At 37.8% G+C, this 13,617-nt stretch overlaps 2 protein-coding genes across 3 annotated transcripts; one reads left to right on the top strand and one right to left on the bottom strand.

The window, feature by feature from the left end:
- Positions 1-734: 734 nt before the first annotated feature.
- Positions 735-12,250, top strand: steap3 (STEAP family member 3, metalloreductase). 2 transcript variants are annotated; one of them, XM_017470210.3, is made up of 5 exons: positions 735-817; positions 1,871-2,367; positions 3,029-3,556; positions 6,559-6,723; positions 6,945-12,250. In XM_017470210.3, the coding sequence occupies exons 2-5, from the start codon at positions 1,882-1,884 to the stop codon at positions 7,224-7,226; spliced, it is 1,461 nt and encodes a 486-aa protein (XP_017325699.1). In that variant the 5' UTR covers positions 735-817; positions 1,871-1,881; the 3' UTR covers positions 7,227-12,250. The 2 variants fall into 2 exon arrangements, with proteins under 2 accessions (XP_017325699.1, XP_017325698.1); XM_017470209.3 differs by having other exon boundaries at positions 737-817; positions 1,854-2,367.
- c6h2orf76 (chromosome 6 C2orf76 homolog) lies at positions 9,305-12,146 on the bottom strand. Its single transcript, XM_017470213.3, has 5 exons — positions 12,012-12,146; positions 11,848-11,898; positions 11,437-11,474; positions 10,471-10,552; positions 9,305-9,861 (listed from the first exon to the last, which is right to left on the bottom strand). The coding sequence occupies exons 1-5, from the start codon at positions 12,139-12,141 to the stop codon at positions 9,785-9,787; spliced, it is 378 nt and encodes a 125-aa protein (XP_017325702.1). The 5' UTR covers positions 12,142-12,146; the 3' UTR covers positions 9,305-9,784.
- Positions 12,251-13,617: the final 1,367 nt, after the last annotated feature.

The following is a 13,617-nucleotide window of genomic DNA, read 5'->3' as shown; positions in this document are numbered from 1 at the left end:
GTCTCCCTGCAGCACTGTCTTAGGCTTCTATTTGAATTTTACAAAATTATCTTTAAAATATATTCTCTTGAAAAAGGGACATTTCTTATTTTTGCTGATTGTGTGTGTGTGTGTGTGTGTGTGTGTGTGTGTGTGTGTGTGTGTGTGTGTGTGTGTGTGTGTGTGTATCATTGGGCTAATTAAGCACATCATATCTGGAATACATTAGTAATGACAATTTTACACTGCAAGGGAGTATAAGTTTTGACATTAGTAATGCAAATTTTGACTCAAAGTAAAATGTTGCTATAGTTAACTGATGTCTGAAAACGACTTATTCACAGACTCGTTTATTACGACTTGTTAACAGACTAACGTGACTATTGTGTCAAAGCTTTAGAATATTTTACTCATAATATCTAAAAATAAATTTAAAAAAAATAAAAATAATACTGTCACATATGCTACAACTGTCCCCACTCTCCGCTATAACACCATGATCATTATCGTGATACAGCAGTTGCTTCAAAGGTTCTATTTGAAGTTTATTAGAACGAAGGAAACAACACACTTTACAAGTGTATTGGTGTTGTTGCGGCCATAATCTATACAGCACTTTTACTTGCTGAGCCTGCAGTAATCTGATAAAGGCTGTCAACGTGCCTATGAACGCACAGGCGGGCGAAGGGCGGAACTTGGGTTATATGCATACACCCTTACACCCCCCCCCCCCCCCCCCCCCACCCCCACACACACACACATATACACGCAAGCAGACGCACGCACACACTCACAGTACAGAGGGCAGAGACAAGTTGGGAGCTGCTCAGCGCACGAAGTGAGTGAAAGAATGCATTGCTTTATTTGAATAATTCTGTTTAATCTGGTTAGTCACGTGTTTTTTTCCCTACTCATGTAAATGGATAACGTGTTGTAACTGCAGTGTCCAGTTCTGTGTTTAATCAATGGCATGTGCTTCATGAGTGCACTGCTTTCTATTCTCCCGTTAGAGTAGAAATGAAACTTAACTGTTATTCTAGATGTCATCTGATGGTTCTTATGCTGGCCACTTTAAATGAAGTATGTTATAACTTATCTTAATGATTATAAATGTGTTGTGAGTACACAGATTCCTGAAGACAGAGGATGAAAGTTAGACATGGCATCATTTTTACCTTTAATATGCATCTTTCACCTTGAAACGCGAATATGGAGACTATTTTAAACTATTTAAGGTAATTGAGCTCAAGGACTATTGATGTACCTTCAAAGCGTTACTCTAAAAGCTAATTAAAGGTACACTATATGCACCTTCTTTGGTGAAAGATATACATACTAAAGATACAGAAGATGCACCCTTGATGGTACAGAGACAGAGAAAAGTAGTTTGCTACATCTATTTTTAAGTTCTTAGTAGCTATTTCACATTTTTATTATGATTGCAGAATTTTATTCCAATATCCACTTCATGTGCCATCTATAAAATTATAGCTGATACACAGTCAGCAATATGCCTTATGGTGGAGCCAGTTTATTTGGTAGCTATTGTTTGTGTAAAATGTAAATCTAGAACCCTTAAGTTCTAGTTCTTTGGCTTATCCCTCTGGGGAAACCGTAAAGCTTCAATTAGATTCAAAAGGAGATCCAACTCCATTGGGGTATTGGAATAATCAGTGGAAGCATTACTGTGGTGTTATGCTGTATGTTTATGTGACACACACACACATATATATATATATATATATATATATATATATATATATATATATATATATATATATATATATATATATATGATAATATGAATGAAAAACCAACCTGTATATTTTCTGTATGTAAATTCATACCTTAAATCTATATATTTCATTTTAAAGTATTTCCCCATACCCAGGAACAGTAGCTATGTCGAATGAGATGCATGTCCCTCTTCTCTTGGATGAATTGGACACAGTTGATGCAGTGCATGTGACTCCAGCTTCTTCCACTGTGGCTATACTGGGTTCCGGTGACTTCTCACGCTCCTTGGCTATGCGCCTGGTGGCATGTGGGTTTGGTGTGGTGGTGGGGAGTCGCTGTGTGAGGCGCATCTCTCCTGGCCTGTTTCTGGATGCGGTGGAGCTGAACAGTCAAGAAGCGGCAGTAGCCAAAGCTAAGAGTCTAGTCTTCATGGCCCTGTTCCCTGAGTACTATCCATCCCTGCTGGGCCTCAGGTCAGCACTGGCTGGAAAGATTCTCGTGGACGTGAGTAATGCTGTGGCGATGAACAGCAAGCGACCATCTAATGCAGAGCAGCTTGCAGAGATGTTCCCAGACAGTGTGGTTGTTAAAGGCTTTAACACAATTTCTGCCTGGTCTCTGCAGACTGGTGCACAGGATGGTAACAAGCAGGTCAGTGATGCTCTACACATGTGATTATTAAAATGAGGCACGCAGACTCCCAGATGTATAAACTGCAGGTCTGCAGCTTCATTATTACTTTTATATACATTACTACTATCCATTTTAATGGCATTCTAATGGCAATCACTATTAAATGCTTTTAGAGTTGCATGTTTGTGAGTCTTTAAAATAAACACAACAGTACATTTTTGCCTAATGTGCATAATAAACTTGGATTATTCTGATAAAAGTTAGTTGTTCTCAGATTATAAGGGGGTCTGTGATTTGTTTATTTTTTTACACTGGAAGAGATGGCTGGGAAGCCCTCTTGTAAATGTTTGTTTGGTTAGACAACTCAATTGAAAGTACAAAATAAGCTAATTGACATGTGTAAAGCTGTTACTTGAGATCTGTTAGACATACAACAAACCCTAAGTTCAGTTGAGATGAATCTAAAGTTAATGTTTTGTGCATGTGCATTAAAACATTTTATGTCTTTATAAAGCAATTAATTATTGGTATTGTAACATAATGATCCACATTATACTGTAATATATTGTAGTATATTTTATTATCGTCAAATAAGGGTTTGTATGCTAGGTTTGCAGCTGTAGGAAAACTATTCCCATGCCCTGTAAATTCCCTGACCTTTGACCCGACTCTACTGTAGGTGCTGCTGTGCAGTGACAGTGCAGAAGCAAAGCATGAAGTGGGCAAGCTCGCCCGGCGCATGGGCTTCTACCCAGTAGATGTTGGTGGCCTATGCTGTGCACAGAATCTTGAAAGAAAGCCCTTGCATCTCTTCCCGTCATGGCGAGGCCCTGTCCTCACCACCTTCCTGCTCTTCTTTTTCTTCTACTGCTATGGATTTATCCGTGGGATTCTTCTGCCATACTTAGCCTATGGATACAACTCCTTTTACAGGCTAGTCCTTGACCTAGTGAACGAAAGCCTGCCATGCGTGGCGCTGGTCAGTCTGGCACTAGTGTACCTGCCGGGGCTGTTTGCAGCATGGCTGCAGCTGTGGAGAGGCACCAAGTACCAGCGTTTTCCCCGCTGGCTGGATGCCTGGCTGCTGCGGAGGAAACAGCTTGGCTTACTGAGTTTCCTGTGTGCTGCTCTGCATGGAGTGTACAGCCTCTGCCTTCCACTCCGTACCATCACGCGACGTAGGCTCATCAACGCTGCTTTCTCACAGGTACTTTTGCATTTGGATAGTTTTTCTAATGAAAAACATTTGTTTTAACTTACTTAACCATGACGTCATATTCACTACTTTGCAGTAGATGTCACACTGGCCTGAGGCATCTCTTTTCACACAAGTGTGTACCTACATTTACATTTATTCATTTAGCATATGCTTTTATCCAACGCGACTTACAAATGAGAAAATACAAGCAAAGCGATATATCAAGCAGAGAAAAATACAAGTAGTGCTACCATACAACATCCGTTAATTGAGTTCCAGAAGAAGCAAAGTGCGCAGAGTAGAGGTGTAAGTGCCAGAGTAAATATTTTTATTTATTTATTTATTTATTTTAATGGGTTGGTTAGGTGTTCACGGAAGAGGTGGGTCTTTAGCTGTTTTTTGAAGATGGTGAGAGATTCAGCAGTCCGGACTGAGGTTGGAAGTTCATTCCACCACTGAGGATCAGTTAGAATGTTCTTGAAAGGAACCTTGAGCCACGCTGAGTAGGTACACTAAGCGTCGGTCGTTAATTGATTGCAGATTGCGTGAGGGAACGTAAGCCTTCAGGTGAGAGTAGAGAGTACCTCTTAGAGAGCGTTACAAAAAGAACAACAGAAGAAGCAATTAACTTATAATAATCCTAAGAACTAATTAGGAAACTTTTTTCTTAAGAGTATACTGCATATACTGAACAGCATGGTGGCTTAGTGGTTTGCCTCGCACCTCCAGGGTTGGGGGTTGGTGTGCGGAGCTTGCACTTTCTCCCTGAGCTTAGGGGGTTTCCCCCGGATACACCGGTTTCCTCCCCAGTCCAAATTGGATTGGCATTTCCAAATTGTTTGTAGTGTGTGAATGGGTGTGTGAATTTGTGTGCGATTGTGCCCTGAGATGGATTGGCATCCCAACCAAGCTGTCTCCGGCCTTGTGCCCTGAGTTCCCTGCGATAGGCTCGAGGCTCCCCTGCTAATTCCTGCTTAGGATAAGCAGTATGGAAAATGGATAGATTGATGGATACTGCATATACTGTGGCTGACTGTTATTTGTTTATACTACCTGCCTTTCATTGACAGAAAATACAATAACAAGGCCTGGATGCAAACATGGGGTTAGTTTAACTAACAAATAGGCCAGGCAATAATCAAAATCATGAAACAGTAACAGCTCAGGCAAGCTTCGAATAAGCTAAACTAGGTGGAGACATGGCTTGTAGTTTGCTGGCAGGCTGGATCATAGGAAATATAGGCCTGTTGGGGTTGGTAGTAGAGGCAGGTGCTGACATAGACATGACTATAACTAGTATCAGTTATAATCATTTCTTACTCATATATTAAATAAATACAACTTTAAGGAAATAGACAGAACCTCTTTCATTGTTAGGGCTCTTCCTAATGTCAGGTGGGAGTATATATATGAGAATGTGACAGCACCTAACAGTACCTTTATTTCTCCTTGTGTCTTTTAGACATTATTTTTCATGTTATTTAGGGGAAACTGAACCATGCATATTGTCAGCAGTGGAGGTGTTGATGGATGCAAGGTCAGATAAAGGTTTAATGACAAACACAACAAAACACAAAACAAGAACTCTGTAAACGTGAAACGCCGTAAGAAACAAAAGCATGAATCAAACATAAACACAGAAACAACACAAACACATAAAGATGAAGGACACAAGACAATGAAAGGTGTACAGACTGACTTAAATAGTGAAGCTGATTAACCAAAAGTTGAATCAGGTGAAACCGGTCATGTGACATAGCAATGGCTGCTGGGAATCATAGTCCAGGGCTAGTTCCCGTATATTCATGACACATAATAAGGGAAAACATTTTATTTTTATCTACTTTAGTAAAAATGTAAAGTGGTTTCCCCATTCACTGCATTTTGGGTACTGCTTAGTACTACTTTATACCGCAGCGCTGCTGAATTCTCAAATCTGATTGGTCAGATGGTGTTGATTAATTTTCCCTAACAGAACAGCTCTTACAATAGCTCATGCTGTAATTCATATTCACATATTTATTTTAATGTGCTCATTCTAATACATTATCATTGAATTACAGTTCTTTCAGAGGGACATCTTTGGTGGGCAATCCAAATAACCAAAGGCTAATAATAAACAGATCAAAAACATATTTAACAACAAGAAACATATAGATTAGATTAGATTAGATTCAACTTTGTCATTATGCAAAGTACAAGTACAGAGCTAATGAAATGCAGTTAGCGTCTAACCGGAACTACAAGAATATAGTATTATATACAGAATACAGTGTTGTATACAGAATAGGGTGTTATATGCTTTATATACTTTCTAACCAGAAGTACAATAATATAGTGTAATACACAGAATATACTTTCTAACCAGAAGTATAAGAATATAGTGTTATATACTTTATATACTTTCTAAGCGGAAGTATAAGAATGTAATGTTATATACAGAATATAGTGTTACATACAGAATATCGTGATTATATAAGTTATATATTTTCTAAGCGGAAGTAAAAGAATATAGTGTTATATACAGAAAAGTGCAAAGTAAGTACTACAACGTAAATGAAGCTATAACTTACAATATGTACAGTGGATAACAATATGCAATAATCACTTATACTGTGTAGCTTTCTGTAAGAAGTGTATTTAACATTTATGGAAGGATTATGAGGTCTCAGCACTTTGTAACGGTCATTACTTTTCTTAAGTACAAGACTTTAGGACAGGGGACTTTGCACTTTCCGGTTTCGTTGTAACATGATAAACTGCATATTTTTGTTTTACTTACTTAACGAGAAAAAAAAAAAAGAAAGACTGATGAGGGGGATGATGTTTATAGCTGTAATAATGTAAGTGATAACAGGAACTAATTTGTCTCGTAAAGGCCACTATAAAAGATTAAACAGCATGACGTGTTGTTAATTAACTTAAAATGTTGTCGTTGGCAAATTGCTATGGTATGAGAAGAATAAACCATATTGGGACATGCCGTTTTATCTTTTGCACGCGTACCTCAGGTGAAGTCAGGTGTGGAGATGCCATGGGATGAACAGGATGTATGGCGCACTGAGCTCTATGTGTCCAGTGGAGTGTTAGGTCTGGGCATCCTCTCCCTGTTGGCTATCACATCTCTACCCTCAGTGGGCAACATCCTCACATGGAGGGAGTTCACCTTTATTCAGGTAGGCAATGCAAACCCATGTAAGCACATAACACAGGTAAAGCAATAAAAGAGCAAAGACTTCCAAGACCTCAAGCTATAATTACACTTATACAATTAGAGTGTAATACAATCAGACCATAGCATATTTTTTAACAGATTAAGAAAGGGATGGCAATGGAAGTACAAATGTAAAGGAGATAAATACTTGACAACTTATATTTTCTCATTTTCTTCCACAAGTCTGGACTAGGATACGCTGCTTTGACTCTCTCTGTCATGCACACATTGGTGTTAGGCTGGAATTTTGCCTTCTCCCCCCAGTCCTATGCTTTCTACATGCCACCCAGCTACATGCTTGCTGTGGCTCTCCCATGTGCTGTGCTGGTGTGCCGCTGTTTCCTGCTGCTGCCATGTGTCTCCGCCAAGTTAGCACGCATACGCCGGGGCTGGGAAAGCACACGCAAATGCCCTGTGTCACAGCACCACCGAGTGCAGGCGAACAGGACAGTTCCACAGGTCTAGGTGGGACAGTCAGGTGACATTGATGATGCAGTTACTGGTTAATAACATTAATACATACAGCATTAATTAGCACTTACACAAGGTTAACACTGTAGACGTTTTAAAGACTCTGTAGTCTTATGGGCTGCAACCAGAATAGTGGCTGTCGTGTTCTCTAGTTTTATTGCAGGAGTAAACAGCACACGAAAACACCTGTAGACACACTTACTAGCCTATTTATTATTATTTATTTATTCTCTTCCCCACAACCCCCCCCCCCTATATAGTTTCACTATATAGATTATCCCACATCTCCTCTTTTAACAAAGAGAAAACAATGAGAAACATAGCATTTACATCTTACTCTTAGTAGACATCGCTTAGAACACAACTCAGCAATGAGCGATAAACAATATCTTTCGTGCAGATGAATGTTACCTGAAAACTGTTCATTTCAGAGTATGAAAAAGTTATGGAAAACACATTACCAACAGTTACACAATGCCACCATAACAGCAACAGTTTCCCTTTTTTCTTTTTGTTACTTTCAACCAGGGGTAAACTGCCTGACTACTGTGAAAACTGTCCTCTAAGGCTACAGAAGACTGACTATAAATCCAGTCTTTTAGGTGTCACGACTTGCCTCCCAGATCTGGTTCTAGTTACTGGTCCTTTTGGACTGACAGAATATGTTTACATAGATTATCCCACAGTGGCATTACTTTTTTAAATTTTTTTTTATCAACAATTAAGGGGGATGAGAAGAACCAGCAATGGCCTTTCTCAAGCTTTTAGAGTCATACACAATCCTGCAACCTATTAATGGGCTTTGAACTAGCAATTGTGTGATATGCCAGTATAATAACAAGCAATCTTTTATATAAGGTACCATTTTACCATTATGCTGTGACAGTCCAATAATAATAAAAATGCACTATTTTAAAAGTGCTAGTGAACTTTTTGAAATATTTTTTAACGGACATACCAGGTGCAAACAAGATAAAACAGTATTTCTGCAGTGTTTAGATACATTTTGGAAGATGCGTTCATCTTAACCCCCCCCCCCCCCCCTCCCCCCAGCTAATAAAAAACAATTTGTAGTTTCCTCAACAATTCAGTAACTGCCACTAAAGTATTGCTTTATGAAATAACATCCACTTGGAAATCGCCACATTGTAAGTAGACACAGATTGCTGTTCTCATTTTTTTTTTGTTTTTTTTTAAATATATAGCTTTACACCCATATTAGCAGCCACTGTCAGCCATTCCACTCGGCCAATATCCTGTCATCAAAATCTTACCTTTATTGACCCACAGTAAACATTTTACCACTAAGGTTATACCATAATCAGTACTTGCTAATGACTTCCAACAATTCCCATGCTAAGCTAGTTGCTATTCATTCTCAAACATTATTACAGCAGTTAAAAGTCTCCTTATCTAGTGAAAGTTTACCTTGATGGTTATACGAAAGGAAATGTGTTGTATAGCCCCTAAAATGAGCCAAACACAATTCCAACCTCTAGTCATGCTTACTGAGATAAGATAGGCTTTAAAGTGAAGTGTCTAAAGGACTTATCATTTGCATTTTAATTTTGGTTGCCACTACAGAAAAATGGCAATGCAAATACACATTCTGCAACTGAATTTGAATTACATCTCAAATTATACACCCTCATCAGGGAAATGCAATTACAAATACATTTGATATTTACATTTTCTAATCAGCATTGGAATTTGAAGAAAGTCCAGAAAATGATACTTTTGAACTGGTTCATTTGTGTAAATGTAGTTATTATTGTATCTCTTATTTTTTATTATTAACATTTTGCAGATTCTGCAAGGTGTATGTAAACTTATGACATCAATCATGTTCTCAGGTGTGAATAACTGAATTAGCCCATTTGTAAGATACCAAATCTGGCATGTCACTTTATCATGGTTTTGTTAAGCAAAGAACAGGGCCCAGATATTCACTGAAATTCATCTTCTACAAAAAATTTGTGTGCACTAGAATGCATCAAACACTATGATATACACTTTGGCACTGGACCTTTCAAAACTTGTGATTATTACTCTATTGGAAAAACAGACAAAAATTAGTTTTAATGAGATTCATTTAATAAACACAATTTCAGTCATATGCACCACTGTCATAAGAAATTAAAAGAAAACAGGTGGTATTAAAACTTGAAACATTATAATGCATGTAACCCCATCATTTTTTTATACTGGTAAATACTGTTAATGTACTTGTCAATGTATACATTTCTGTGAAATTGTGAAAGCTATACAAAAAAACTCTCCTCTATTAAATTTGTTATAGAACCTTAAATCATGTCTGTCTATTAAACTTATGGAACCTTAAATTATGTCTGTCTGAAAATAAAGTCTGCTGACAAAGTGAACTTTTTAAACTGGCTTGAAGAAACTGGAGTGAAATTAAAACACCATTTTTGGTCCGGCTGATCCTGGAAAAATGTAAGCGCAGGTAGATGTGAAGCCGTTCTGGATGTTGCACTGCTTCCCCTAAATAAAAACACATCAGAATTCCCTTACACATGCCACTTTACTGGGTCTCACCACACAGTCTGGGGATTGGCCTTATACTTTTCATAGTCACTCATCTTGAAGAAGGCCAGCTCTGTTTCATTGGCTGGAAGAAGAACAGAGACAGAGACAGCACAGTGAGACCAAATGGGATATACACAAAAAACTTCACACAACTGTGTCCAAAAATGGTATGCCTTAATTGCAGGTTTACAACACTGATAAATAATGATGTACAGTGAGGTCACATGATAAGCACACATGGTGACATTCCAGTGAAATGATGATCCACATTTTGCATGTGGTAAACTAAAGGATTAGAGACAATGAGCTATAATGTCAGATCACATATGTTCTTAATCTTAGTTAACATTACTAACTTAGATATTAACAAACTAACTTAGATATTATAATAGAGCTGCACAATATTAACTATATAGCACACTGGGATTATATTGCTAGACAGGTGATTTGCCTTGCAATATATTAAAGCAAACTGCTGGACCTGATGTGCCACAATTAAAGACTGAACTGCATTAGACCATAATTAGCTGTTCTGCACCATTGTTTATTCTATCACTCACAGAAAGCTTATCTGGAATCTCAGTGTTTTGATAAAAGCAAATAAGCAATACATTTTAGCCCTATATTTTAGATTGCAGTAAAATAAGAGGAGAAAGTGTGTGACAGCAGTATGGGAGAAGAGGACATTTACCTATACCACATGCTCGTAAATCGAGCCCATTTTGTAGAATCAGCTTTTCATCATCCTCTAAACTCATCACCAGTTCATTAGTCTGAAATCAGAAATGTCACATTGCATTATTCTTCAGCACATTTAAACACTGGGGAGGTTATTATTTAAAATTTTAAAATTTATATGGCATCGTGTTTATCATCTGGTTGGTTGTTAACTAGTCTCTGCTATAACTCAGTGTTACTATGGTATAGCTGTATTGCATTCTGGAAATTTGAGTCCATTGTTTGCTCTTTCTCCACTACTTCTACACTGATTTTCTCATTAACAGTGAACGTCTCTGGGAAATGGTGAGTGAGAAAAGATCTTTTGTGAAATCTGACTCTTGAAATACCATTATACAGTCCATACAGGATTTAGTTTTTTTTGTGATTGTTGCAGCCAGAAATGCTTGATTTTGCTGCAGATCTTTTTTTTTTTAAATTTGCAAGCCAAGTTGCTGAGTTTTTTTGTGGAAATTTACTTGAGTTGGTGAAATTGAAATAGCATCAAATTGTTTTGCACGGTCTTTACAGTGACGTTTGTTGTTAGATGAGACCTTTTAGCTTTACTCATGCTTGATGCACTTGAATCAAAGAGGGCTTTGGCTGAATGCATATTGTGATGATGTCGAATGACGTGTCTTGGCCCAAATCTGTAGTTATTTTGAAGAATTGCAAGCTCCTCTAAATATAGATGCTAGATTTTGTGCTAATATCTGCGATCGCAAAATTATGAAATCCTGGAAGGACTGATTATAACTGCACTAGCAATGTCCCCTTGTGACACCAGCACAACACACAACAGCACAACACAAAACAAATACAGCAACAACCAACCATTTAACACCAGAATCGGTATGAACATCATAATAAACATCAATATAAACTAATTTCACTTGTTTCAGGGTGGAGTTTTACTTGTGATCTGAGTCAAGCGCCGTACCTTTGCTCCATGTGCTTTATGAATTATCTTCATGGTGTCTGTAAACATGAGAGGGGTTTGTCAGTGTTGTGAACATATATATTTATCACATCAACCTTCCCTGCTGGGGAAAAACAAAAAAACACTAGAAACCCTCATAGAATTTGTAGTGGTTGTAATGGTTATAATGGAAATTGTATTGTTTTAATGGAAACTCTAATGGTCCCTGTAGGTCTCTACTGGTAATTTGTTACCTTCTGCTGGTGGAATATTATGTCTAGTGGATACCATTAAGGACTAATAATGGTCATGATAATGGTTTCAATGGTTATCTGATGGTTTGTAATGGTATTTGTAGTGGAAACCATTAGAATTTCTGTGATGGTTTCTAGGCTATTGATCCCCCCAGCAGGTTTTGCAGTGTTAACTTACCATAGTCATGTTTCTTAAAAGGTGGGGGCAAACCAGCTCTGGTAGAAACGTCTAGATACAAAAGACGTAAATGGTTTATAAGTTAAGCAATTTACATAAAAGACTTGTAGCGGAAAAGCCACCATAACTCAATAATTTGTAGAGACATGCATGACACAGTTTACCTTTCTTTACAAAAGCAATAAACTCCTCGACTTTCTGATCTACATTCACACCTCGGAACACCACTGGCTTGAAGTTTCGATGTTCAAAAGAGCGAACCAGGCGCACAGTGAGAATAGTTTCCGATGACATGACTGTCAAAACGAGCTCTCAAGCTAAAAAGCTTGTCGTGCAAACTAAGCTACTATGCTACTGTTTGCTAAAGTTAAGTCACTCGCGGCTTCAGCCTTTACTTAAGAGGGTCAGCTCCTCATATAAGTGAGAATAACAACGTGGTTATGAATTACACATTACCACGCACATTGTACTGTTTTGGATTTTTTTTTTCTTTTTCTTTCTTTTTTTTTTAATGTTTGGATCATTTCAGACTAAATTAGCTGCATCCAAGCCTGATGCGGAAGTCTAAAGCAATCGCACACAAGCACAATCCATCCACTCAAGTCGCTGTGCACGGTTCAATGCAATGCAATTCAATATTATTTGTATAGCGCTTTTAACAATGGACATTGTCTCCCTAATATGATAAGAGGAAGAAACCTTGAGAGGAACCAGCCTCAGGGGGGAACCCACCCTCATCTAGGTAACATCAGATAGTGTGAAAGTAAAAGAAAGTTTATTATGGTTTTAACATGAAGTCTGTTTGGTGAACTAGTCCACTGTTCACCAAGGAGACTTGAGGGCAAAACTGCATGTGGTAATTGCAATCTCAAGGCCATAGCAGCAACCACAGCGAGATTGTCCATGTGGAATTGAGGTCCAAAACCTTTTCCACGGTACTTCAAGCGATACCTAAGCAATCTCCAGGCTCTAGCCTCCAGTTGATGAGAGCTCCAACCAGAGGTAGGGCATCAGGTGAATAAATAATGATTAAAAAGTAGAGTTAAAATAATAATTAAGCAAACCTTATATTGAATTCGGATTTGGATTTAAATTCAATATAATTTGAAAATGATGTTTTACACAAATTTCCATTATAATCCTAATAGATCCAAAGTTGACATAAACCCTTAATAAAGTAAAGTGGTAATAAAACAGTTCTTGTTCATCACACTCGTGACTGACCTTTAAGATGTTTTGCCAGCGCCATCGGAGTCATTAATATCACCTCCATGTCTAATATAAATCTTTCAAAACTACAGCAGTATCCGTATAAGGCAATTCAATAAATGAAGATGAAAGATGTAGCAGTGATTGAATTATACTGATTGCTTAAATGAGCAATTCAACAATCTGCTCTTTATTATCTGTGTTTCTGTGAAACATTTATTTGATATATATATATATATATATATATATATATATATATATATATATATATATATATATATATATTTGATCTTGCTCTTATGCTATTATAAGCATAAGAGCATAAGCATATTTTGCCTCCTGATAATGGAGAATAATGCATTTTATACCACAGTGATGTGTGCGTGTGTGTGTGTGTGTGTGTGTGTGTGTGTGTGTGTGTCTCCCGCCTTGTGCTCTGAGTTCCCTGGGACAGGATCCAGACTCCCCGGGACCCTGTGTAGGATAAGCAGTACAGAGGATTGATGGATGGCCACAGTGCTGATGAATTCTTGAATCTAATTGCTCACAAGGTCTTGATTA

The sequence above is a fragment of the Ictalurus punctatus genome, chromosome 6, assembly GCF_001660625.3.
Source record: "Ictalurus punctatus breed USDA103 chromosome 6, Coco_2.0, whole genome shotgun sequence".
Lineage (NCBI taxonomy): Eukaryota > Metazoa > Chordata > Actinopteri > Siluriformes > Ictaluridae > Ictalurus > Ictalurus punctatus.
This window is presented reverse-complemented; position numbering and strand designations above follow the sequence as displayed.

Excerpts from the sequence above, each read along its gene's own strand:
- steap3 (XM_017470210.3), top strand. The coding sequence starts at position 1,882 with ATGTCGAATGAGATGCATGTCCCTCTTCTCTTGGATGAATTGGACACA. Across the intron at positions 2,368-3,028 it reads CACAGGATGGTAACAAGCAG|GTGCTGCTGTGCAGTGACAG; the intron begins GTCAGTGATGCT and ends ACTCTACTGTAG. Across the intron at positions 6,724-6,944 it reads GGGAGTTCACCTTTATTCAG|TCTGGACTAGGATACGCTGC; the intron begins GTAGGCAATGCA and ends TTCTTCCACAAG.
- c6h2orf76 (XM_017470213.3), bottom strand. The coding sequence starts at position 12,141 with ATGTCATCGGAAACTATTCTCACTGTGCGCCTGGTTCGCTCTTTTGAA. Across the intron at positions 11,899-12,011 it reads TATTGCTTTTGTAAAGAAAG|ACGTTTCTACCAGAGCTGGT; the intron begins GTAAACTGTGTC and ends TTTTGTATCTAG. Across the intron at positions 11,475-11,847 it reads TTTTAAGAAACATGACTATG|ACACCATGAAGATAATTCAT; the intron begins GTAAGTTAACAC and ends TCATGTTTACAG.